This window comes from Trichomonas vaginalis, chromosome III, assembly GCF_026262505.1.
Source record: "Trichomonas vaginalis G3 chromosome III, whole genome shotgun sequence".
Taxonomy (NCBI): Eukaryota; Parabasalia; order Trichomonadida; family Trichomonadidae; genus Trichomonas; species Trichomonas vaginalis.
Genome location: NC_067205.1, coordinates 1154629 through 1180658, shown reverse-complemented (window position 1 = coordinate 1180658; position 26030 = coordinate 1154629). Strand labels below are relative to the sequence as shown.

Here is a 26030-nt window from a genome sequence, read left to right as displayed (position 1 = left end):
TTCTTCTCTGGTGGAGTTATGTCAAATTTCTCGAACCATATTTATGTAAAAGTTCTTTGTCCTTTAATAGCTCATCTATTCTGTTTTCTATTTCATCTTCAAGAACAGCGCATGTGTCTTCTTTGCATTCTAAGAACTTTTGTTGGACTTCATCTTCCAAGGCGTCATCTCTGTCAACAAGTCTGTCATTGACAAATTTTAAGACTGCTCTGCTTAATGTTTTATGGTTCTTGTCATATTCCCAGAAACAGAACTTTAGAACAAATTCACCTTTCTTGTTTACACTATGTAAGATTTTATGGTCGACAGATGTTTTGCTGTCGAAAAGCTTGTCTCGAATATAGATAGCGAAATCGCTAGACATTTTCTAAAAGATAAAAATTTTAATTTTTCTAAAAATATGTTAGAAAAAAAGTTTGCTGACATTGACAAGAAATTTGAGAATGTTTTAAACAAGAACAAGAGGAAGTTAGAAAATGCTCAGATAAAACCTATACATGACAAGTTCTTATTTGCTCAGAATGGTATAACAGGTCTAATTGCACCACCTGGGTCGGGTAAGACTTTCACTTATCTTAAAATGGCTGCACAACAACAAGAACTAGATGAGAAGAACCCATTCTATGAGTTAGTTGTCATTTGTAGTACTTCTGGTCAATTTGACCAAACCGTCAATTCGTTCAAAGATATTATAAAGAAGTCTAAGTTAGTATGTATAAAGGATACTGAGTTGTTAGATTGGATAAAGAAGTACCAAAGAAGAGTTTTGAAGTACAATGCTATAAATGAGTATATAAATTCTAAGTTTAAAGACCCAAATGAGGAAATGCAGAGAATATTAGAGAAGAAACACTTCAGAAACAAACAGAAAGAGATAGAATACATTTCGAAGAAATTGCAATCTTACGATTGGAAGACTTACCCTCATAGATGTCTTCTTATTTTAGATGACTTTGCTTCTCATCCTTTGTTAAAGAACAGAGAACAAGACATGTGTCGAATTCTTAAGAAGCTCAGACACTTTAACATCTCAGTTGTCATTTGTGTACAGACAGCAAAGAGTTTAAGTAAGGATGTAAAGAGAATACTGACTGACATAATACTTTTCCCTGGATTGTCCGAAGACGATTTCATGGAACTTATGAAAGAGTCCATGGCAGGTAAGTTTGACAGACATGAACTATGGGAGAAGTATAAAGTCATACAAGACCCTCATACTTCTTTCAGAATTCATATCTACGCAAACAAAGTTCAAATTGTAAAAAGTCAAGCTTGAAAAATAAAGAGTTTTGGCGACCCCGAAAGAAGTCAGTCTAGAGAAATTTCACTGTTTTTGTTGCTGAATTCAATAAAAATATATTTTAGGTGAAGAGGTGAGATTTCACCTCTTTTTTCACCTAATTTTTCACCCCAGTTATTTTTTAAATTTTGTGAAAACTCAACGGTTTGACACATGCCCTAAAAATTATTTTACTCAGAATTTTGTTGCTGAATTCAGCAAAAAATAATGTTTAGGTGAAGAGGTGAGATTTCACCTGTTTTTTCACCTCTTTTCTCACCTGTTATTTTATAAGCGTTTTACATGAATTGTACGATGTATATTTGAAATCCTAAACAGTTTTGTAGCTTCTATTTCTTCTGTCAGTACATCGAATGTTTTAACGATACCGAAAGTTTCTTTATACTTCTTCTTGACGTCAGATAATAGGAAATCTTCTGCTGTTGGATAGTTTTTGTTCAGAAATGCTAACATATCCATTTTATTTTCTGCTGGTTTTTCTGCTTCTTTCTTTAAGTCTGCATAGTCGTTTCGCATACGTTCTATCTCTTTGACGGAGTAGTTATATTTCCTCATTGCTGCTTTACATTTAGAACATTGCGGATTCATTTTTGCGTTATATTCTGAAACCTTACCTGCTAAAACAACCAAGGCGTCAATTGCTCTCTTCATCTCAAACATAGCGGGTCTTATCTGTTCATTCCATACCTTACCCCTACTATCTTTATCTCTTATTTCCCATACACATTTTGCAACTAATGAAACAAAGTTGTCGTAGGTCTTAAATTCTTCAGATTTGTAAAGGTCAGAGATGTTCTTATATAACATGTCGCAATCTTTGTCCATAACCTTATGGTTGCAATGAAAACCAAGGAATTCATAATTTACCTTTCGTATGAACTTCTTTATTTCTACTGAGTCAGTTGGTTTCACTTCAATTTCGTCAAATTCGGGAATAGTGAGTTTTTGCTGCTGAATTTCAGGCAATTTAGGCAAATGGTCAATAATGTCCTGCATTTCATAAAGATACTGTTCATTTGTTTCATCCTGTGCGGTACAGTCTAAATTACTTGTTAACAATTCCTGCTTTATCTTCTGGATTTTTGTTTCGAAAGTATATGAAGAAGGAATGAAGTTTTTCATCTCTACCAACATAGATGTTGGATTCATGACTAACGAGTTTGGTGCTGTAGTTGTTTGAACTGTTGTTGTGCCGATTGTTGAAATCATGTCTTTTATACAAAATAAAAAAATAAATAAAATAAAAAAATAAATAAAATAAAAAATAAAACTAACTTTATTTTTTATTTCGGGAAAATTCATGAGGTGAAAAAACAGGTGAAAAAAGAGGTGAAATCTCACCTCTTCACCTAAACATTATTTTTGGGTCATTTACGCTCATTACGATGAAGTTTCGACAAAACATTTACGATGAAATCATGAAAATTCATGAGGTGAAAAAACAGGTGAAAAAAGAGGTGAAATCTCACCTCTTCACCTAAACATTATTTTTGGTGTAAATTTATGACAAAATTCAAATTGTAAAAAGTCAAGCTTGAAAAATCTAAGTGTTTAGTCTTAGTAAGATGGTAGCTTCTTAAAGCAAATACCATTGCTGAGTTTTATGTACGTGAAGAGAAGTACAATGAATTCAATTACGAGTACAATTGCAATGACAACTAAGGCAACTATTTTTGTCTTTTGCCAGCAAGGGTACTTCTTCTCTTCCAATGGTTCGGCAGAACTATACTCACTCATGAGAAATGCCAAAACGGTTTAATAGAAAAAGTGTCATTTTTTCATGTCCGAAGACTCGAAGGTGCAACACTTCCAAAATACCGACGAACTCAGAAGAGCAGCATGGCAGTATCTTCTTGACAACTTCTTTGAGTTCTCCAGGTACACCTTGGAAAATGCTGAAGAACTCCGACACAGAGAATTTGGAGAAATTGCACTCCAATACTACATTGACAAACAAAGGGTAAACAAAGGGTAAACAAAGGGTAAAATAAGACTAAAAACTTAACGTTTAAAAAGTGACATTTTTATGAGCTCCGAGTCACCGAGAAAACTTGGTCAGATGTTAGCAGCTTACTTCCCTGAGGAGGATGGAAGCGTTACATACGTAAGGTTCAAAAACAACGAACCTGGAATTGCGTACCAAATTCGCAATTACATGACCATGGAAGAGTACGAAAGGTTCCTACAAGAGAAACCAGCTCTAAACAACTCAGAAAAGAAAGAATAAAAAGTTTAACTCGTAATTGTTTATTTTTTTACTTGTATGGGCAAGCTGCAAGAATGAAGTCGACTATCTCGGTCTTTGTCTTGACCAGTTGGACTGCTCTTGCGAGTATGTCTGTTTTGCGGTCTCCAGCTGGTGTCTGACCTTCGTAATTGCGCATGTTCTTGAGAGCTCCAGTTGTAAATGATTGTAGGATGAAGAGTCTCTCAGACTGCTTGAGGTAGTCTTCACGGTCACGAACCGAATCTGTGGTACGAGTCGAATCGGTCGATTTGAGGGAAGAGACTGAAAGCCTGTCGTCTTCCATAGGGGCTGTGGCATAATCTTTGCGTAAGCGGTTCAGACCTTCTTCGAACTCTTGGTCTCTCTTCGATTGAGATTGGAATTGGAATTGCTGGGGTGGAGCTTGCTGGAACATCCAAGGGTTGGGGAAGTAAGGCATAGGCTGAGGAGGGTAGTTCGGGAAGCCTTGTGGTGGGTAGTAACCTTGAGGTGGAAATTGGTAGTAATTTGGTGGAGGGACTTGCTGGAACTGAGGTTGCTGAGGTGCAGGGGCTGGTGCTTTAGGTTCCTCTGGTTTGGGAATGGGCTCGGTTGGTGGTACGTCGGACATCTGTTTGTGGCTTAACCGTCGGAAGGAAAAACCTTTCCTGTCGGAAGGAAAAACCTTTCCTGTCGGAAGGAAAAACCTTTCCTGTCGGAAGGAAAAACTTTTTCTGAAGTTCGACCAAAAAGTTCTCAATTTTCGAAAATTTGAATGGTTTACGGACGGACAACTGGAAGAGTCCTTCCTGTCGTCGGGAAAATTTTTTCCAGTTGTCGGGAAAATATTTTCCTGTCGGATGGAAGGACTCGGAATGCCAGAAGGATTTGACGAGGCAATTTACCTTATAGAGATAAATGAAGTTGTTAAGCAGTACTTGCGCAGGGTAATGAAGCCCAAGGTCAAGTTCACCACTATTTCTGGAAGGTCTACACTTCAGCTCGAGACTTCGACTGGAATTCCAATTCAAATACCAGACGGGACAGCCTACGATGGCATAAAGGACGCCAAAAGAGAAGCTCTTGTTAAGTTCCTAAACAAACGTCCTTGGATAAAAATACCAAACAAGGAGAACCCCCTACCCCATATGAAATTGGCAATTCAGTCTCTCCTTCACTTCTCGGGTCAGCCGTTCTACATAACCTGTGAAGGCGACATCCAACCAGTTCAGTCAACCTTAACGTTTTGAGTAAAAACATTTTTTTCATTTTTTGAATGAAGCAAGTTAAATTCGTCCCACACCAATCTCAATGGACCGATGAAGAGTTTCAAGCCATCGTTGAAGACGTTGAGAACGACATAGACGGCGAACTTGAAGGAGCTCAAATCACAATTGCAACCAAAATTGCAGGAGTCAAGGAACAGATAGCTCCACTTAAAGCTACCAAAGCTACTCTTGACCTCATGGATAGTTACCGTTTAGATGTCAAGAGTGGAATAAGACATTAAAATTAAAACTTCTAAACTACGAAGCTATACTCCAAAAGTTAGCAGAAATGAGAAGACTTTACCAGAGCTACTTACATGTAAGGGACTTACCTTCAAGCAGTCCGACCAAAGATGAATTTTCTGACATTGTCCCAATTTTGTCCGAAAGTCAGCTCAGATGTTTTGAACTGCTCCCAACATATCCAGAATATGAACGTTTGCCTGAACTCTTCCGCAATCTCAAAAAAACGTTTTTTGGTTCTCATGTTCGAAACTTTTATCGGAAGAGACAACAAACGTTCAGAAGAAGAACAAGATATTATTTTAAACTTGTTGTATGACATAACTGTCATAACAAGCTTTTTGAAGTAAAACCGCCATTCTCAAACCACTTCATTTTTTCGATGTCCGAACAAGCACCGAAGCCGAACACAATAGCAGATGTCCTTTCAAGGTTGCCAGACAAGCGCCCAGTTCAAATTCAAATTGCCCAATTGAAAGCTCATCTGACAAACACCATTAAGACTCTCCAAAGTAGTCTTATGACAGAGATGACCAATCTCAAAGTCCGAAGTCCTCAGAACCAAGCTTCCAATGAGAAATGCCTGAACGATTTCACGGAAACCTTGCGCACATTTACGCGAGAGAGAACCGAGACCTTGCCAGACTCATCTACCGTTTCTTCGAAGAGATAGACGCCATCTGGAAGGTACTCGGAAAGGACAGAACATGCAACACCGTACTTCGTGAACACAGAATTGCGAAGGTATTATCAAAGAAGAGGAAGAAGAGGAAGAAGAGGAAGAAGAGGAAGAAGAGGAAGAAGAGAAACACGAAGAAGTTCCTGAAGCCGCTACATGGGCAACCCTTGTTGCCGATGACGCTTACGAAATTTCCCAACCCTACCCATACCAAATCCGCAACAAGGAGACAGGCAAGGTTCTTACCCCAGTCCTCAACAACTTGGGACACTTGAACCTTAACCTTCGGAATCGCGGTTCAATCTCCATGGGCAAGCTTGTCGCAATTCAATGGGTTCCAAATCCAGGCAAGAAGACGAGGTCAGACACATTGACGGTGACAAGCTCAACAACCGTAAGGAGAACCTCGAGTGGTTCTAAGAGTAAAAAAATTTTATTTTAGGGGGAAACCCCAAGTAAATTTAGGTGTTTATTTGGATAAGTATGTTAAATTAAGGTAATTTGCAAAATTAGTTCCCTACCTTTGAATTGGGCTCTTTCGTTATCCCAGTTGCGTAGGAGGTCGTCCCAGAGGAGTTGGTAGAATTGCCAATCCAAGGACGATTTGTCCTCCCAGGCATTGAGGATGTACTGCTCGTAGAGTTCATGACCTCTGCCTTGCACCAGACACCCTCTCCCTTGGAACGTAAGGCTTCTTCGAAGTGCTCGAATGCGATTGGCTGCGTGACCATCCGAAATGACACTTTTTGTCCGTTTGGTCAATGTTCGTGTCTCGTGCCATAGTCGACGAAAATACAGACAAACAGGTTATATATGAGTTTTGAGACCAAGAATGGTGTAACTCGACCTGTCCGATTCAAAGACTCCGAGGGCGACCATGAAATTAAACGGAAATTAGCTAGGAAGGAATATAAATGGACTGGTTGCCACCCCTCCACCTCCACCACCTTTACCTGTTCCTCAAGTAAATAAGCCTTTCCCGTTCCCAAGAATTCCCACATTTTAATTCAAATTCGAATAAAAATTTTTTATTTCATGCAATGTTTTATTTCTGTGCCGTCTTCAAGTATGCCCCAGTACTTACGCTTGGAGAGGACATGAACTTCGGTGAAAATTTTGTCCAATTTGAATTGACCCATCTTTTCACCGACCATGCCCATTTCAATGAGTTTGTTGTACCCTTCTTCGTTCGTCATGAGTGCGTCAATGTTCTCATAGTAAACCACAACTTTCGGATTTGACTTCGGAGAAGAATTTGTTGTAGTTGTCAAGGACTGCCTTTGCGAACTGAGGGTAAGACCAATGTTCGACAATAGGTTTTAATGTGGTTACTAAGCCACTTTGACCTTGAGTGAATTCGTACTTCAAAACAAAAGGAGAAAACCTTTCAACAAAGTTGTCGACCTTCTCATAATGTTTACTCTTCATCTCTTGAGGTTTTTAATGGAATATCCCATGTCGAATTCATAAGCAATTTCAGTGTCATTGCGAGTTTGGGGTTTGAAGCTTTCCTAATATCATAGAGTTGTTGTATGACTTTTCCAACTGTATAGTTCCTTCCTGGAACTCTCCATCTTCGTTTGGAATTCCAGTCGGATATATTGGACGAACCTCATGTACGCAGCGTTAAGGTCGACATAGTATATCTTTTCATCTGAGTCGAACTTGTCGCAACCAATTGGTCCAGTTTGTGGAAATTCAAGTGAGTCTCTTATCTTCTGAGAAACTTCTCCTGTTATCTCATAAACATCGTCGAAGCAACCTGTTTCATATAAAACCTTCTGACCTAACTCAGATGCTCTCCAATACAATTTGACGTCAATTGGATGTCTCAATGGAAGTTTGTTTATAGCATCTTGAAGTTCTTGCAACCTCATTGGAAGTTCTTCTGGTTCAGGTTGGTATCCGAACAATCCAACTCCTTGTGGAATTGTGTACTTCTTTTGTACTAGAACTTTGTCTGGAACAACTTTTGGTCTTGCTAACAGTGAAAAGTTTGTTTCGTCTCTTTTGGTACAAAAGTTTCTGTCAGCTTGTCATCTGGAATTGGTTCCAACAAACCTTTCTCGAAAAGAATGTTTACAGCTCTGACAATGTTGCACTTGCCTTTTCCGAACAATGGGGTTTGTAAGACTTTCGTTCAACATGAAGTGGTTGTGGACAATTTACAATCTTCAACCATGGTAAATTTGAACTCAACAACATAGTCGTCATGTGAAGAACCTTTAGCTGTAGGTATGTTGACTCGGATATTGACATTTGCCAACGGTGCAATTTTTGCCAATTGACCTCTGAGAATGTACCTTGTCTTCACACATGACTCAAGATACTTCATCTTCTCTTCTGTAACAAGACCAGAGTTCCTGAGACATGTAAGAATGCAAGGTTCATTGACAATTGTTTCAATTGAATTGTAAATTCCATACCTTGTCAAGTCAATGTCAGACTTATTTATGAACGGGAAGTATCCAGCATGTTGTCTGACTGCTTGAGGTTAGGTTGGTACCATTCGAAACTTGACACTTGCAATTCCTTCAATTGCATTCAAAATGTCTGAGTCGGAGTCAACCATTTGTTCTCTCTTTGTAGTCTTGAAAGCGTCAAGAAGCATTGCAGCTGTTTGTCATTGCCATGTGCATAGTAAATGTGACCATCCAAATCTGTTATGGTCAATCTGAGATTGTGTCCTTTCTTATTTCCGTCTTGTATGGCAGCAAGTACACCCATGAAGCCTTCTTTGTTCTTTCCTTCGTAAATTTACTGTAAAGGTTCGACCAGATGTAATTTACTTCTAACTTCACGTACTTTCATATGCATATCTTGTTCTTTCCATGGGAGCATGTGCGTCTTCACCTTTTCCTTTTTTCCTTCTCAAAGGATGCAATTGTTCGTCATGTTTCCAGTAGAATCTGGCAAAGCCGTCGTGTCCTTCAACTTGAGGTTCACTAACATCGAAGGCATGTCCATAAGACGTTCTTCTTCTAACCTCTCTAGTCTGTTTGGATAATTTGTGCGTGCTGTTTCCAAGTCCATTTCGTAGCAGACCAGACAGTTTGTCATAGACTTTTATGGGTCTTCCCTTCCTATATTTAAACTTCTTGAAACTTCTCCAACCATATCTTTCTAACTCTGCTTTTATTCTAGCAGACCTTCTATCCATTCTATACGGGGGCATTTTTATAAAAATAAAAAAAATTTTTCTTTACTTTACATAACCGCCTGCTGCCATAAGTCTTTGACGCCAACCCATACCAGCTAATGAAGGTTGACTTGGTTTAGTTTGGAAACTAAACTTTGGTTTTGGTTTATCTTCAGTTTTTGGTTTTCTTCTTCTATCGGTTTTTCGTCACTTTTCGGTTCCTCTGACTTTACCTCACTGCAGGAACAGTTGTGTCGTCAACATCTTCATAAATATCATATGCCATTTGTTTTTGTTTTCCTTTCAACTTTTTGTGTTTGTTGTAAAGTTTAGAATATTTCGACTCTAAGTCAATGAGATGTTCTATAATGAACTGTTGGTCAGTGAAGTAAACTTTTCCATCTGTTGTCTCGAAAGCTCCTTCAGACTTCAATATTTTATTTGTGAGAGTCTGTTTCTTTTTTGAGATACTAGCCGTTCCATTTCTATGAAAAGTGACTTTATAGTTAGGGTTTGTATTTCCAGACCTGGCACTTTCTATTATTGAATTTTTCTCTTCATCTGTAAGTTCTTTGACAGGTTTTGACAATGGTTCTGAACTTTTTGTTTGTGGTGTCAAATCTACCGTTTCAACTTCTTCGGTCATTTCATCTCAGTAAAAAATTTTAGTTTGGTTTGTTTTCAACTGGTTGTTGTTGTTTTTTAAGTCGGTCTAAAACTTCCTGAGGTATAGGAAGAACTTGACAAACACGTTGTGTAACTGCTGGAAGTCGACAAATCCATCTTGAACCCATTTGTCTCAATGCTGTATTGTTCATTTCATCTCAGTAAAAAATTTACATTCCCCACGTTTGAGGCGGTTGAGGTTGGTTGTTGTTTACCCACTGTTGTGCATGGTTATATCCTCTGTTAAAGAATCTTTCACCTTGGTCCATATAGTGTCCTGCTTGGTTATAGTAGTCATTTGCTTTGTTATAATAGTTTCCTGCTTGTCTTCCTACATTGTCCATCCATCCTTGAACTTTTCCTCTTGTTTCAGGATTTGGAATAAGATTTGCTGCATCTCGTGCTACCATCCCAACCTTTCTGTACAGTTTGTATAATAGGTTGTGCTTTCTCTTTAAGTATACCTAATGTACTCAAAATCTTCCTTCCAATTCCAAATGCACCTCTGGCTATTGTTCCCACTGCGGGTAAAAATCTGGATGCAACTCCTGCTAATGCGCCAAATAAACCCATTTCTTATGGGTTAAAAATGACGAATCCAAACAAGGACCCTATGTTTCTAAAGCAACAAAGAAAGCACTCATGGTAAAAATCTTTAGTTCAACACCAAATGCTTGGTTTATGGATATCTTGGAAAACATTCCGAGGTATAGAGAAGATGGACCACCATACTGGCTAATATTTGTTGGTCAAAACACAAGATACTGTGAAGCCATACCATTATGGTCCAAAAATATTTTAGATGTGAAAACTGCTTTGACAATATTCGTTGACAAATACCATCCAACAAAACTGACATCTGACTGTGAAAGTTCTTTCAAATCAGACGATATTAAAAACTATCTGCGTTCAAAAAATGTAAACCAATATTTCATTGTCGACCAAAACCATTCTGCTCTTGGTGTCATTGACAGTTGTATAAAAATCTTAAGAGACTTAAATCAACCACAAGGTGGTGAGGTATGAAATGTCATATGACGACAAGTATAGACACTTCTCCATGGCAAAGATGAGACAAGTTTTAAATATTTACAATAGCCGTAAACAAAAAGGTTTGGGAAACCATTCCCCCGAAGAAATGAAAAACAACCCTGACTTAGAGAAAGACTATATATTTAATAGTTTAGTCAAAAGGAAAACAAGAAAGAATGCCAGGCTTCAAACTTAAGAAAGGTGACAAAGTAAAAATAGAAATACCTAAACGCGACCCATATGAAAATACTATTGACTATGACAACAATGGGAACCGACAGGTACTCGCATTCGTGTTCGTAAAAATAGAAGAAAGTATACAAGAGAATATTATGAAGTTTTAGGCAAACATGGCAAAATGTACAGACTGCAAGCAGAAGATAAAACTACTATTGTCAGACCTCGTTTCAAACTTGTCAAAGTTCAAGGTGGTATACTTTCAAAGACAGTTCCTAACAAATATAAGACAACTCCTGACGAATATGCTAAAGAAGTTGAAAATGACGACTAAGCATTTCTATACCATGCGTAAACTGTCATGTAAGGTGGCATGTAGTCTTTACTTTTGTCCCGTTGTTTCTGCATATCCTGTAATGCGATGTGTATGGCTTCCTCCTCCCTCAGTGTTACTCCAGTAACAATTTATAGCAAACTTAACGTCGTCTTTAACATCATATCCTTTACCTTTTGTCATTCCTGTCCAATCCCAATTAACACCTGGACGTTCTAGAACATATTATCTCAAGAACTACACAGAACCATAGAGGATGGTATATTTGGTGAAGAGTTTAGAAAGAAAGTTAGGGAGGGAGAAGAAGAAGAACCTATGTACATGACCTTGCAAATGAAAGTTTACAAAATGTCATAAAACACTTACTTTGCAGAACAAATGAACTGAGAAGGGATGAATATTTAAGAAAACTCAAATGGACAGTACCAAATGAAATGTTAGTATTGAAAAAACATCGTTCCTTGACAAAATAAAAAACCAACTCCAGAAATAAATGACGCAAGATGAAAGATTGGGTAAAAGCTTTCCCATTCACAAAAGATATTGTTGGTAAACATGGAAAGAAAACCAGGAATGGCTACAAACAACATTATATTTGGGAAACAGCTATATACCATATGGACAAGCTCTGTTTGAAGAGCTTGAACCGGAACATCAGGGAAAGAGTCATGCAAACAAACGCGGAAGACTCACAATACAGACTATGACAAATCTTTCTTAGGATATAGGTTACCTGAGAATGGGCGGCGACCAGAGCCAAAAGGCAAAAAGGACATGGAAATTTCAACATACTAGATGAACATATGCAAAGATGCAACAACTTCAAGCAGAGGGCACATGAAGGAAAAAGAAGAGTTAAAAAACTCAGTCAGGGAGAAATAAAGCTTGGTCCACGTGGTTCTATAATTGACATATAAAATCCAACTATTCTATATTTTACTCATATGAAATGTACGCGCTCAGAATATAACGCCAACAGTTTTGGATGCATTGAATGGAATGTTTCGTAGGTATAACGAATGCGACAATGCCATTAGAAGGTCAGAAATAGTTCCTGGAACTTACGAAATTACAACTGCTGTTTCTTATGGAAACGTTAGGTGAGTTTGAGAAGTTCTTCAACAACAGAGATATTGCTTGCGACAGGTTCATATATTTCTATTGACAACTCTTTCTTATACGGGAACAAGACATTGAAATAAAACCTTCTGCAAGTTGTCTGAAAAGAAAGTGCAAAGGAATTTTCTATGTCGGTACCAAATATGCCTCCAGAAGTTTTCATGGGAATATAAGATATATTTCTAACTCTGACTTAGTTTCAAACAGTAACATGGGCACAAACTATGAATGGTTCGCTTTGAGAAACTCAGTACACACAAGCTGAGAAAAACAGACCAGTATGCCAACTTGAGAAAAATAAGAAGACTTGACCCTAACGTTCCAGGAGTTTATGTTAACCTTTCTGGCAAATGCAGCAGCAGTAACCAAAGTAAAATCTGAACTTAGAGTTCCTTTGTCACTTTCCTCATCTTCAGGTTTTTAAGAATACTTGCCAAACTGCAGGAAAATTTCTATCGAAACTTACTCCAAGCAAAAATAACTTAGTCATTGCACAACACAAGACCCATTCACTCTTTACGGAGGTAAAGGGAAAATAAAATGTCATTCGCCGACATTTTGGCAAACAAAGTTGAACTTAGACTTTGGTTTTCTCAACTCAACACATGAGTAAACTATTATTTCAATGCTGCTGGAGATGCTTGGGACCAGTTAAGTTCACATGCGAAAAAGTTTGAATGCCAAGAGAATAGAAAAGCAGACTTGCAGTCTATATGTTGGACCCCAGATATTTCAAATGCTTTTAGCTGCCAAATATATTGCAGTTCCACTTATGTTCCCTATACACCAAAATATCTGTCAAAGAACTTTGCAGGTGAAGTGTGGAAACCAAAGTGCTGACCCAGGTTGCAAAACGATATTGCTTAACAACTGCAATGAAACATGCAGATACTATGTTTGTACATGTTCAGACGAACTAAAATGACTATTCTGTTTTCTACAACCCGTATTAATATTCATTAAACATAGATGGCAAATATTATCCAAGAGAATAATATTCTACAGTTTGAGGATATGGAGGTCATACAACTTGACATTAGATGCTATGAACTTTAACAACAACTTCACAACAACATTAACCCTGAAATGCAAGTTCTATTATGCCATATGTGAAAGTATGGACCCCATACAGAGGTCAAAAAACTCAATATACAAATGGAGACCGTTTCAAACTTTGGCTGGCATTCCATTTGCTGACTCAGAAGACTTTATGGGTGGTATTTTCAACTGTTGGTACAGTTCAAATACAATATACTGGTGAAGGAGACGGTCCAAGATGAATGAAAGCAAAAGAAGTTTACAAACCAATAGCACTTTTCACGGAAGATGCTCTTTTGAAGATTCGTTCGATGAAACTGCTGGGTCTCCTCATGATTGGTATAACGACAGCTTCCATCGAGCAGTTTTGGCAGCAGGTCAGTAAGTATGTTTTGAACTGACTCTCTCCGTTCAATATTGACAGACGCCAGTTTTGACATAAATTGTATTATAAACTTACCTTTAGAAATATGTCAGTTTTGTTGTTATATTTTTGTCTGCTTCAAGAACTTTCACCATTCGTTTATACCAACTTTCTTTGCTTTATGAAATATTTTGGTTCAGCAAGACTGCTATTTCTATAACAATTTCTCATTGTTTGTGTTAAAAGAACTTATCTGTCAATGTAATGTGTATTGTTTGTGTGTGTAAACTTGTTTTGCTTCAATTCGAAGAGATACTCGAATAACGTCCATCTTTTATCTAAGTAAATGTCATTCTCCGAAAAATAGAAAGCGTAATGTTTCAAAAGTTTAATGGGCGTGGCAGATGTGAAGTTAAATTACCAACTCAAACAAACAGTTCAAAGTGTTGTTGTTCAATGTCAAAGAAAGAGATGTTGAAGTGGGGAAACCATACGAAGACGAAGATGGGTATAACAATTGTTCCTGTAAAAGAAACAAACCAATACCTGAAGTTAGCAGAGACTTAAGTTCTGTTGCAGATATTATCGAAACGACTACCAACAACTGAAAAACAAACTTTAAACTCAGGAGAAGGATTTGTCAAGCTTTAGGTATAATGTTAAAAACTTGGTCGAACACAACCCTGTAAAGTGAACTCATATGTCATTGCACCTCTTGAAGTTTGAAAGAACATGAAACTTTTGACAGAGGCAGACGACTGATAAACATCAAAGAAATAGAACCCGACATTGCTTGCTGTGGTGTTTCATATAATGTCATTGACAAGATATACGTTAGAAAGGAGGTGAAACGTTGAACTTAAAATATAGTTTCCCAGACGTTATAAAATATTTGACGACCACAACATTTCATTAATTTATTTGCTAAGTAATGGCAGAAGAATAATGGTTTTACTAACCGACTAAAAACCCTGAGTCATATAATTCTAAAACAACAAACTTACAAAGTCCTCAAGGACAGTATTGTAAACTAACTTTAAAACCAATGACGACTAAAGCCTGTTTTGCTCTTTTGACACCAGAAGACTTTATGTTGTGAATGGTAAAAAATTACTCCTTGAAGATACTTACTCAGATAGTACCACCAACAGGTTTTGTTGACTTATTTAATACTTTAAGTACGGGTGTAACATGTGCTGCAACTAAGCAGTTTCATTATGTTTGGATGTCCACTGAGTTTACTATAAACAATATGAGCTATAATACAAAACTTATTTCTTTGGTTTTTACTACCAACAGTTTCCTATAACGGAAAAGGTGTCATACAAGGAATGTCTATTTCCATTGACTTTAAGCCACCTAATCTTTATATATTGTTTCAAACTTAGGTTCAAAAGTGTATTCGAATGTGACAGAAAAACTATATGACCAAAAGATACTTATGCGTATAAAACAATACTTTCTCTGTCGGTTGCCTATTGTTCATTCGAATGGCAGAATTTTCGCTTAGTAAACTCAAACACTTTAGCAAATAAACTTAACCTTAGTTTGACGCAAACTTGTTCTGTAAAACTTTTATGTCCTATGTTATTTGTCAATGACGGCAGAAAAGTTTCGAATTGGAAGATGCAACTGTTGAAAGTATTGTATTACAAGAACAACTTCAACAACAAATAGCTCAAGAACAACAAATGCCATGACAACAAAGTCAAGAATAAAAAAAAATATTTATTTTCTATTTTATAAAAAATGTACAGAATAGATGTTTCAGTATTTTTATGACTTCCAAGCATTCAGAAATATGTGTCCATTTGGGACTATAACAAAGCAGTCGAGAATTGAAACGTTTAGTCATTTATGTTGACTCTGCCCCAGAATGTTATGTCATGAAAGAATGGGATGTTGTCTTTTAAAACCAGAGCACAATAGTTTCAGAACAAGAATGTTAGACAGAACTTAAGAAAATAAAAGTCGTACAAGTTGGATGAAGATGTTAGATGCTTGGATATATTATTGTCAAAGTTTAGAGATTTTTCAGTTAGGTATATAAAGTTTTATACACCTTCTCCACTTACTATTCTATCTTCACGATATCAATTCATGACAAGTGATGGAGAATATTATAGAAGCCTTGGTTAGCCTGTCAAAGAAATTTATGCAATGAAACGAAAGGTCTATGAGTTATCTTATGTTGCGTTTGCAAAACTCTCTACAACATCCCAAGTGCTAAATTAAACTGCTTCATCTTTAATTGGCAAAACAAGAACCGTGTAGATACTTCTTTAACAAGATATTTTGTGCAAAACTGTGCTAGAGGCTATTCGATCCGAATATGAACAACTCTAGCACATTGTGGCAAGTTCACTCCTCAATCGGAGATATAAACTTAGTAGTTTGCATGAATTCAAAGTATAGATACAACAAAGTTTTGAACTCAAGTGATTTTGAAGAGTTCTTATAACAGACAAGTTGGCAGTCTGTTGAAAGAAGTATAAAGCCAAAGAGTTTGTGTGAAAATGTTGCAACTTTCATTATGGTTTCAAACAATCTGTTCGATGAAGTTAGAAAGTTCTGACAGAAGATATGTCGTGTCAGAAGTCAGATTCTTTCATATGCAAGTACAGATCATCTTTGACGACTGCGAAACTTTGACCATCTAGACTTTTCAACACTTAGTTCTTATATTTAATGACATTAGATATTCTAGTTCAATTCCAAGACAAATTCACATATACCGAAGGAGACAAACATGTGTTAGAAGCAACAGCTAGTTTATTGACTTGTCTATAGATGAAAACTGACTTTGTGTCATTAGATGGAGGTTCATTGTACGATTACGTTATTACATATTGTCAGAGTATGGTTATATGGCGCTGTACTAACGTACTTCTGGTGGTAAATGTCAAAATCTTTTGATGTCAGACGCGTCATATACAAGAAAAAATTTATTCATTGAGTAATTTAAAAAAACATATTTTTCTTTCCGATAGAAAGATGGGCAAAATTCATCTCAGTAACAAAGTAATGTCATGACTAGAATCGATAATCTGCTTCGCTTGTTGAATGGTTTATTCTACATTTTGGAAAAGTCTAACTTTGACCAAAGTTTGGACGATTGCAACCAGTTAAGTTTGCTATTGTGCTACAAAATTGTGCGATAATTTGAAGACGTTAGACATAGAAGGTTTGTTAGCAGTCAAAGATTTTTGACAGAAGGTTCTCACTTAAGAGGCAAGAGCATTTACAACTGTTTACCTTATGACCAGAAAGCAGGATATGAATATTATGAGTCTAGATAGTTTGAAGTTTCAGGTAATTGGCGTAAAAGATTTAAGAGTCTAAGCAGTGTTTTGTCTCAATAGAGGAAGAGACATTGACATTGACGGGAAATGTTCTAAAAGAATTTATTTTTTACATGTCAAATTTCTTTTTCTCTGGAACCTGGGTTCAGGTTCTTTTCCTTTCTCCTTCTTCTCTTTCTTCTTTCTTCTCTTTACTTTTCTCTTTCTTTTCTTCTCTTCTTCTTCTTCTGGTGGAGTTTATGTCAAATTTCTCCGAACCAATTTTATGAAAAGTTCTTTGTCCTTTAATAAGCTTCATCTCTCTGTTTTTCTATTTCATCTCTTAAACAGCGATGTGTCTTTCTTTTGCTTCTTAAGAAGTTTTGTTGGACTTTCTCTCCAACGAGGCGTCTCTCTGTCAACAGTCTTGTCATTGACAAATTTTAAGATCGCTTGCTTAATGTTTTATGTTTTTGTCTATTCCAGAACGAACTTAGACACAATTTCACCTTCTTGTCTTACCTTGTAAGATTTTCATGGTCGACAGATGTTTTGCTGTCGAAAAAGTTTGTCCCTTGAATATAGATTGCGAATCGCTAGCATTTTCGAAAGATAAAAATAATTTTTATTTTCTAAATATTTAGAAAAAAGTTTGCTGACTTGACAAAAATTTGAGATTGTTTTTAAACAACCACAGCAGAGGCAGTTAGAACCAATGCTCCGTCACAGGAACCTATATCCAAGTGACACGTTCTCTATTTCTCCGCTTCACGCCCACCCATGGTATAACGGTCTATTGCACCACCTGGGTCGGGTAAGACTAATCACTTATCTTAAAATCGGCTGCCACACAGAGAACTGTAAGGAATACCCATCTCTATGGTTAGTTGTGACTTTTGGTTCAGGTACTTCGTTGCTCACGTTTGCCAAAACCGTCAATTCGTTTCAAAGATTTTATTAAGAGAGTCTATGTTTAGTTTATAAGGCTAACTGCATGTTGTCTAGTTGATAGAAGTTACAAAAGAGATGTCTTATTAGTAAATGCCTATAGATATGAGTTGTATACATTCTAGTTTAAAGACCCGATAATGAGGAAATGCTTACGGAGAAGATATTCGTAGAACAGAAACTCAGAAAAAGCAAGATCCGAAGTAGACATACATTTCGAACCGAAATTGCCAATCTTACGATTGGAAGATTTTACCCAATATGCAAGATGTCTGTCTTTCTTACGTATGACTTTGTTCTCTCTTTGGTTAAGAAATAGAGAACAAAATGTGTCGATAATCTTAAAGAAGCTCAGACCTTTAACTATCTCAGTTGTTCATTGTTGTACAGACAGCCAAGAGTTTTATAAGGATGTAAGGAAATTCACTCGCACTGATGATAACGTTATTCCCTGGATTGTCCGAAGACGATTTCCATGGAACTTAGTAAAGAGTCCATGGCAAAAGGCTAAGTTTGACGACTGCTTGGGAGAGTCAACGTCCTACCAAGCCCTCATACTTCTTTCGATTCATATCTTACGCAAAAGTTCAAATTGTTAAAACGTCAGCTGAAAAATAAAGGTTGCGACCGAGCAGCTAGATTTCACTGTTTTTTGCGGAAGTGTCAATAATCATATTATCTTAGGTGAAGCGTGTTTCACCTTTGTCAAATCCCCGTTATTTTTAATTTTCGTGAAACTCAACGGTTTGGACACTGCCCTAAATTATTTTTACTCGATTTTTTTGCTGAATTCCAGCAAAAAAATGTTTTAGGTGAGAGGTGAGATTTCACCTGTTTTTTCACCTCTTTTTCTCCCGTTATTTTATAGGTTTTATGGTAAAGTTTGATTCGATGTATTTGAATCTACGTTTCGTAGCTTTCATTTTCTTCTGTCGTTACATCGGAGTTTAGTTAACGATACCGGAAGAGTTTTCTTCGTTATTTCTTTTGACGTCGATAAGGAATCTCTCTGCTGTTGGATGTTTTGTTCAGAAATGCTAAACATGTTCATTTATTCTTTGCTGGTTTTCTGCTTCTTTCTTAAGTCTGCGTATCGTTTCACATGCGTATTCTTATGACGAATGTTTTTCCCTTGCTGCTTTAATTAGGACTGCAGTGTATTATTTACTTCAATATTGCTGCCTTTACTCTGCTAGAACAACATTGGGTTCATTTATTGCTTCTCTTATGCTAAAACATAAGCGTTGGTTCTTTATTGCGTTCGTTTTTTATCTTCTCTACACTTACCTTCTCTGATCTTTTATCTCTATTGTCCTACATTTGCGAACTAATGAAACCAAGTTGTCGTAGGCTTTAAATCTCAAGATTTTATAAGGTGTCGCAGATCCGTTCTTATTACCACTGTCGCAATTCTTTGTCCATACCCTGTTGGTTGCAGGTATGAAAACCAAGATTCATATTTACCTTACGTATTGAACTTTTTATTTCTACTGAGTCAGGTTGGTTTACTTCTTAATTTCGTCAATCGGGAATAGTAGTTTTTGCTGCTGATTTCAGGCATTTGGATGCCCAGGAAATGGTTCATCCTATTCCTGCTTCATCAAAGATCTGTCTTCATTTGTTTATCTGTTGCCGGTAACTAGTCGTAAAACTATCACTGTCGTTTAACATTCCTGCTTTATCTTTGATTTTTGTTTCGAAGTTATGAAGAAGAATGAAGATTTTTCATCTTAAACATAGATGTTGGATTAGGACTACACGAGTTTCGTTGGCTGTGTTGTTTGATATGTTGTTTGTGCCGATTGTTGAATATGTACTTTTATACAATAAAAATAAAAAACTAAAATAAATAGTAAAAATATATTTATTTTTTTTTCGGGAAATGAATTCATGAGGTTGAAAAACAGGGTAGAAAAGAGGTTGAATCTCACCTCTTCACCTAAACATTATTTTTCTGGGCTTGCCATTATGAAGTTTACAAAATTTCATGAATATTGAAATCTGAGGTTGAAAGAACAGGTGGAAAAGCGGTTGATCTACCTCTTCACCTACAACATTATTTTTTGTAGATTTATGCCACAAATTCAATTGTAAAAAGTCAACTTGAAAATTAAGTGTTTAGTCTTTAGTAAGATTGGGTAGGCTTCTTATAAGTCAATATACCATTTGCTAGTTTTGTAACGTTGGAGGATAGTACAATGATATTCAATTTTACGAGTACAATTGCAATGACAACTAAGGACAACTTATTTGTCTTTTGCAGCTAGGGACTTTCTTTTCCAGATGGTTCGGCGACGACACTTAGACTCACTCATGAGAAATGCCCAAAACGTGGTTTAATTAGAAAGTTCTTTCTGTCCGAAGACTCGAAAGGTGCACATCATTGCCAACAATACGCGAACTCAGAAGAGCAGCATGGCGTATGGTTCGCTTGCAAATTTCTTTGGTTTCCAGGTACACTTTGGAATGCTGAAGGAACTCGTACACAGAGAATTTGGAGAAATTGAGCACTCCAATACTCATTGACACAAAAGGGCTAAACAAAAGGGTAACACAAGGAGTTAAATAAGACTAAACTTACGTTAAAAGTGACATTTTTTGAGCCTCGATGTCACCGAAGAAACTTTTGGTAAGTGTTACGCAGCTATACTTCCGTGTCGAGGATGGAGCGTTTACAACGTACAGGTTCAAAAACACGAACTTGGAATTGCGTTACCAAATTGCGCAATCTCATGACCATTGGAGAGTACGAGAAGGTTTCACCAGGAGAACCAGCTCTAAACACAACTCAGACAAAGAGAATAAAAGTTTAACTCGTAATTGTTTTATTTTTTTACTTGTATGGGCAAGCTGCAAGATTGAAGTCGACTGATCTCGTTTCTTTGTCTTGACACGTGGACGTGCTCTTGCGAGTCAGTCTGTTTTGCGGTCTCCAGCGCGTTGTTGACCGTTCGTAATTGCGCATCGTTTCTTGGAGCTCCTAGTGTAATGATTGTAGGATGAGGTTCTCTCAGACTGCTTGAGGTAGTCCTTCCCGGTTACGAACCCGAATCTGTTGGTACGAGTCGAAATCAACGTCGATTTTGAAGGGGTAGGACTGAAGCCTGTTCGTCTTATTAGGGGCGTGGCTATATCTTCTGCGTAAAGCGGTTTCAGAACCTTCTTCGAACTCTTGCGTCTCTCTTCGATTGAGATTGAAGATTGCTGGGGTGGTGGAGCTTGTGGAACATCACAGGGTGTTGGGGAAGTAAGGCACTTGGCTGAGGAGGGTAGTTCGTGGCAAGTTTGTGGTGGGTGTACCCTTGAGTGGAATATTACTGAGGTGTAATGTAATTTTTGGATGGTGAGGGACTTGTTGCTTGGAACTGGGTTTTGTGGGAACGTCGGATGGTGGCGTGGCTTTCGTTGCTTTAGTTCCTCTAGAGCTTTTGATGGCTCGTCGCGAGGTACTTTTGTCGGACATTCTGTTTGTGTTCCTGTCGGATGAAATTTTCCTGTCGGGAAAACCTTTGTCAGGGAGAACTTTTCCTGTCGGAGGAACTTTTTTTGAGTTCGACAACGTTCTCAATTTCGAAATTTTGAATGGTTTACGACGACACTGAAGGTCTTCCTGTGTCGGGAATTTTCGCTGTCGCGAATATATTTTCCTTTCATGAGGCTCGAACCGCAAGGATTGACGAGAATTTCTCTAGTAGTCGAGATAAATAGTTTTCTTGTGAAGACCTTGAAGCAGTAATGATTAGCACGGATACTAGAATTTCACGCGAAGACTATTGTCCTAGCCGATAGACCCTTTCTGTCTGAGGCCACTTAGGCTCGAGGACTTCGCTGGAATTCCAATTGCAATACCAGCGGACAGCTCGATGGCATAAAGGACGCCAAAAGAGAGCTTCTTAGTTAAGCTTTTCAAAACAAACTGTCCATTGGATAAAATCACAACAAGGGAAGACCCCACCCCTATGAAATTGGCAACTTCAGTCTCTCTTCACTTTCTCGGGTCGCCGTTCTCTAACTGTGAAGCGACATCAACCAGTTCAGTCAACCTTAAGTTTTGAGTAAAAATTTTTTCATTTTTTGGATGAAAGCATTAATTCGTCCCACACCAATCTCAATGGACGCCGATGAGAGTTTCAGTATTGGTTGAAAGCGTTGAGAACGACATAGACGGCGAAAACTTGAAGGGTAAATCACAATTGCAACCCATAATTGCACGGGTCAAGGAACAGATACCCCTTAGTACAAAGCTCTCGTTAGGACCCAGGAAGCTTCCGTCTGATGACTCAAAGTGGAATACAGACATTTTGAGTAAATCGAACATTTATTAAATTCTGATACAGCTTTAACTCAAAGTTAGCAAGAATGAGAGACTTTACCAGAGCTACTCATGTAAGGGATTACCTTCAGCGTCCGACCAGTGAATTTTCTGACATCTGTCCCAATTATTGTCCGTAAGTACGTCAGATGTTTTGAATGCCTACCCAAATATCACGATTGGAACGTTTGCGCTGACTCTTCCGCATCATCAAAACGTTTTTTTGGTTATCATGTTTCCGAAAAACTTTTATCGGAAGAGCACAACGTTACAAGAGAAACAAGATATTATTTTTTAACCTGTTGATGACTAACTGTCATACTAAGCTTTTTGAAGTAAAACCGCCATTCTCACCACTTCAGTTTTTTCGATGTCCGAACAGCCCGAAGCCGAACGAAATGCGTTGTCCTTTCAGGTTGCCCAGAAGGCCCGTTTCAAATCAATTTGCCCATTGAAGCTCATCTGACACCATAGACTCTCCCAAGTAGTACTTATTGACAAAGAATGACTCAATCTTCAAAGCCGATAGTCTCACGAACAATGCTTCCAATGAGACATGCCTGAAACATTTCCGGAAACCTTGCAATTACGCGAGAGAGACCGAGACCTTGCCGAGACTCATCTCCGTTTCTTCTGGAGATAAGACGCATTTGAAGGTACTTCGGAAAGGCAGAAATGCACACCGTATCGTTGAGACCGAATGCTGAAGAGTATATAAAAGAGAAGAAGAAGAGAGGGAGAGAAGAGAGGAGAAGAGAGAGAACACGAAGAAGTTTGAGCCGTCTTGGGAACCCTTGTTGCATGCGGTTCGAATTCCCTCCAACAACCCCCTTCCCTACCAAAGCAAACAGGGAGACCGGCACAAGGTTCTTACCCCACGTCCTCACAACTTGGGACACTGAACTTAACCTTCGGCCATCGCGAGTTCATATCTCATGGTGCAGAACTCTGTCGCAATTCAGAGCGTTCCCTCCAGGCAAGCAGACGAGGGTCAGACCGATGCAACGGTGACAAGCAACCACTCACCGTCAGGTGGAACTCGCGCGGTCTCTAAGGTAAAAAAATATTATTATCTTTAGGGGAAACCGAGTAATTAGGTCGTTTATTTGGGTAGTATGTTATTCAAGGTAATTTGCCAAAATACTCGTCTCCCCCTTGGACTTGGCGCTCTTTCGTCCCCCCCTACTCCCCGTTGCGTAGGAGGTCGTAACACGCAGAGGATTGGTCCCCTAGATTGCCAATCCTAAGGACGCATCTGTCCTCCCAGGCACTCTTCACGGAATTCCTGCTCGTTGTAACCTTTCATGACTTGGACCTTGCACACAGACCACCCTCTCCCTTGGAACGTAAGGCTTCTTCGAAGTGCCTCGAATGCGATTGCTGCGTGACCATCCGAAATGACCTTTTTGGTCCGTTTGGTCAATGCTGTGTGTCTCCGTGCCATAGTTTCGATGAAAATTACAAGACAAACAGGGATATATGAGTTTTGAGACCAAGAATGGTGTAACTCGACCTGTCCGATTCAAAGACTCCGAGGGGCGACCATGAAATTAAACGGAAATTAAGGCATAGGAAGGAATAAAAAATGGACTGGTTGCCACCCACCTCCACCTCCACCACCTTTACCTGTTCCTCAAGTAAATAAGCCTTTCCCGTTTCCCAAGAATTCCCCATTTAATTCAAATTCGAATAAAAATTTTATTTCATGCAATGTTTTATTTCTGTGCCTGTCTTCAAGTATGCCCCAATACTTACGTTGGAAAGGACATGAACCTTCGGTTGAAAAGTTGTCAATTTTTGAATTTGACCCATCTTTGGTCACCGACCATGCCCATTTCAATGGAGTTTGTGTACCCTTCTTCGTTCGTCGATGAGTGCGTTCAATGTTCTCATAGTAAACCACAACTTTCGGATTTGGACTTCGGGAGAGAATTTGTGTAGTTGTCAAGGACTGCCTTTGCGAACTGAGGGTCAAAAGACCAATGTGTTCGACAATAGGTTTTAATGTGTTACTAAGCCACTTTGACCTTTGATGAATTCGTACTTCAAAACAAAAGGAGAAAAACCTTTCAACAAATTGGGCGACCTTCTCATAATGTTTTACTCTTTCATCTCTTGAGGTTTTTTAATGGAATATCCCATGTCGAATCATAAGCCAATTTCGTGCATTGCGAGTCTTGGGGTTTGAAGCTTTTCCTCAACAATATCATAGAGTTGTTGTATGACCTTTTCCAACTGCTATAGCTTCCTTCTGGAACTCTCCATCTTCGTTTGGAATCCATCGGGATACTATTGGAACGAACCTCATGTACGCAGCGTTAAGGTCGACATTAGGTATATCTTTTCATCTGAGTCGAAACTTGTTCGCAAACCAATTGGTCCAGTTCTGATGGAAATTCAAGTGAGTCTCTACTCTTCTGAGAAACTTCTCCTGTTATCTCATAAACATCTCGAAAGCAACCTGATTTATATAAAACCTTCGACCTAACTCCAGATCCTCTCCGAATACAATTTTGACGTCAATTGATTGTCTTCAATGGGAAGTTTGTTAAATAGCATCTTAAGTTCTTGCCAAACCTCATGAAGTTCTCTCTGCGTTCAGGTTGGTATCCGAACAATCCAACGGCCTTGTTGGAATGTCTGTACTTCTTTTGTACTAGAACGTTTGTCTTGGAACAAACTTTTGGTCTTGGCTAACAGTGAAAGTTTGTTTTCGTCTGTTTGGTACAAAAGTTTCTGGGCAAGCTGTGTCATCTGGAATTGCGTTCCAACAAACCTTTCTCGAAAAGAGAATGTTTACAGCTCTGACAAATGTTGCACTTGCCTTTTCCGAACAATGGGTTTGTTATAGAACTTTCGTTCAACATGAAGTTGTTGTGGACAATTACAATCTTCAACCATGGTAAATTCGAACTCACAACATAGTCTCATGTGAAGGAACCTTTTAGCTGTAGTTGTTGACTCGGGGATATTGACATTTGCCAAACGTGTGCAATTTTTTGCCCAAATTGACCTCTGAGAAGGTTACCCTTTTCTTTCACACCATGATCAAGAACTTCATCTTCTCTTCTGTAACAAGACAGAGTTCCTGAGGACATGTAAGAATGCAAGGATCATTGACAATTGTTTTACAATTGGGAATTGTAAATTCATTACCTTGTCAAGTCAAATGTCAGACTTATTTATGGAAAACGGAAAGTATCCAGCATGTTGTCTGAACTGCTTGAGCGTTAGGTTGGTACATTCAACTTGACACTTTGCAATTCCTTTCAATTGCATTTCAAAATGTCGGTGAATCGGAGTCAACCATTTTGTCTCTTCTTTGTAGTCTTTGAAAGCGTTCAAGAAGCCACTTGCAGCTGTTGTGACATTCCATGTGCATAGTAAATGTGACCTCCAATCTGTTCATGGTCAATCTGGTTGTATCCTTTCATTATTTCCATCTTGGTATTGGCAGCAAGTACACCCATTGAAGCCTTCTTTTTCTTATCCTTCTTCAAAATTTACTGTAAAGGTTCGACCAGATGTAATTTTACTTCTAACCTCACGATACTTTTCATATTGCCATATCTTGTCTTTCCATGGAGCATGGTGCGTCTTCACCTTTTCCTTTTTTCCTCCCAAAGGCATGCAATTTTCCGTCATGTTTCCAGTAGAATCTGCAAAGCCGTCGTGTCCTTCAACCTGTGGCTCAGTAACATCGAAAGGCATTGTCCATAAGACGTTCTTCTTCATAACCTCTCTAACCTGTTGGATAATTTGTGCGTGCTGTTTTCCAAGTCCATTTCACAGAGGGCAGACCAGCCCAAACATCCAATAGTAAAACTGACACCACAACAACAGTTGCAACAACAAATAATGAATGACCCCACTATGTTGCAACAAATGTCAAGCAACCCTATGCTTTTAAACCGAGTTATTGGT

The 26030-nt window shown here is 38.1% G+C and overlaps 7 protein-coding genes and 3 pseudogenes across 10 annotated transcripts, besides 3 other annotated features; 7 read left to right on the top strand and 3 right to left on the bottom strand.

The window, feature by feature from the left end:
• Positions 1-2509: part of a mobile genetic element that runs on past the window's edge.
• On the top strand, positions 401-1160 carry TVAGG3_0618770 (protein of unknown function, DUF4106 family; the record flags this gene model as incomplete). Its single annotated transcript, XM_051240288.1, has 1 exon — positions 401-1160. A coding segment is annotated over one exon (760 nt), but the record flags the coding sequence as incomplete, so codon positions are not given.
• TVAGG3_0618760 (organellar and viral DNA polymerase type B) lies at positions 1688-2509 on the bottom strand (the record flags this gene model as incomplete). Its single annotated transcript, XM_051240287.1, has 1 exon — positions 1688-2509. A coding segment is annotated over one exon (822 nt), but the record flags the coding sequence as incomplete, so codon positions are not given.
• Positions 2510-3080: 571 nt separating this feature from the next.
• Positions 3081-3275, top strand: TVAGG3_0618740 (uncharacterized protein; the record flags this gene model as incomplete). The annotated part of the gene is made up of 1 exon (XM_051240286.1): positions 3081-3275. One exon carries the CDS (start codon positions 3081-3083, stop codon positions 3273-3275), a length of 195 nt encoding a protein of 64 aa, XP_051086873.1.
• Positions 3276-3326: 51 nt separating this feature from the next.
• On the top strand, positions 3327-3527 carry TVAGG3_0618730 (uncharacterized protein; the record flags this gene model as incomplete). The annotated part of the gene is made up of 1 exon (XM_051240285.1): positions 3327-3527. The coding sequence occupies one exon, from the start codon at positions 3327-3329 to the stop codon at positions 3525-3527; it is 201 nt and encodes a 66-aa protein (XP_051086872.1).
• Positions 3528-3555: 28 nt separating this feature from the next.
• Positions 3556-4137: a mobile genetic element.
• Positions 4138-4366: 229 nt separating this feature from the next.
• Positions 4367-4756, top strand: TVAGG3_0618710 (uncharacterized protein; the record flags this gene model as incomplete). The annotated part of the gene is made up of 1 exon (XM_051240284.1): positions 4367-4756. The coding sequence occupies one exon, from the start codon at positions 4367-4369 to the stop codon at positions 4754-4756; it is 390 nt and encodes a 129-aa protein (XP_051086871.1).
• Positions 4757-4782: 26 nt separating this feature from the next.
• TVAGG3_0618700 (uncharacterized protein) lies at positions 4783-5016 on the top strand (the record flags this gene model as incomplete). Its single annotated transcript, XM_051240283.1, has 1 exon — positions 4783-5016. One exon carries the CDS (start codon positions 4783-4785, stop codon positions 5014-5016), a length of 234 nt encoding a protein of 77 aa, XP_051086870.1.
• Positions 5017-5399: 383 nt separating this feature from the next.
• TVAGG3_0618690 lies at positions 5400-6116 on the top strand (annotated as a pseudogene). The gene has a single exon. A coding segment is annotated over exon 1 (717 nt).
• A 602-nt stretch (positions 6117-6718) lies between these two features.
• Positions 6719-19604: a mobile genetic element.
• Positions 6725-7124, bottom strand: TVAGG3_0618680 (annotated as a pseudogene). The gene has a single exon. A coding segment is annotated over exon 1 (400 nt).
• TVAGG3_0618670 (uncharacterized protein) lies at positions 9501-9653 on the bottom strand (the record flags this gene model as incomplete). The annotated part of the gene is made up of 1 exon (XM_051240282.1): positions 9501-9653. The coding sequence occupies one exon, from the start codon at positions 9651-9653 to the stop codon at positions 9501-9503; it is 153 nt and encodes a 50-aa protein (XP_051086869.1).
• Positions 10183-11044, top strand: TVAGG3_0618660 (annotated as a pseudogene). The gene has a single exon. A coding segment is annotated over exon 1 (862 nt).
• Positions 19605-26030: the final 6426 nt, after the last annotated feature.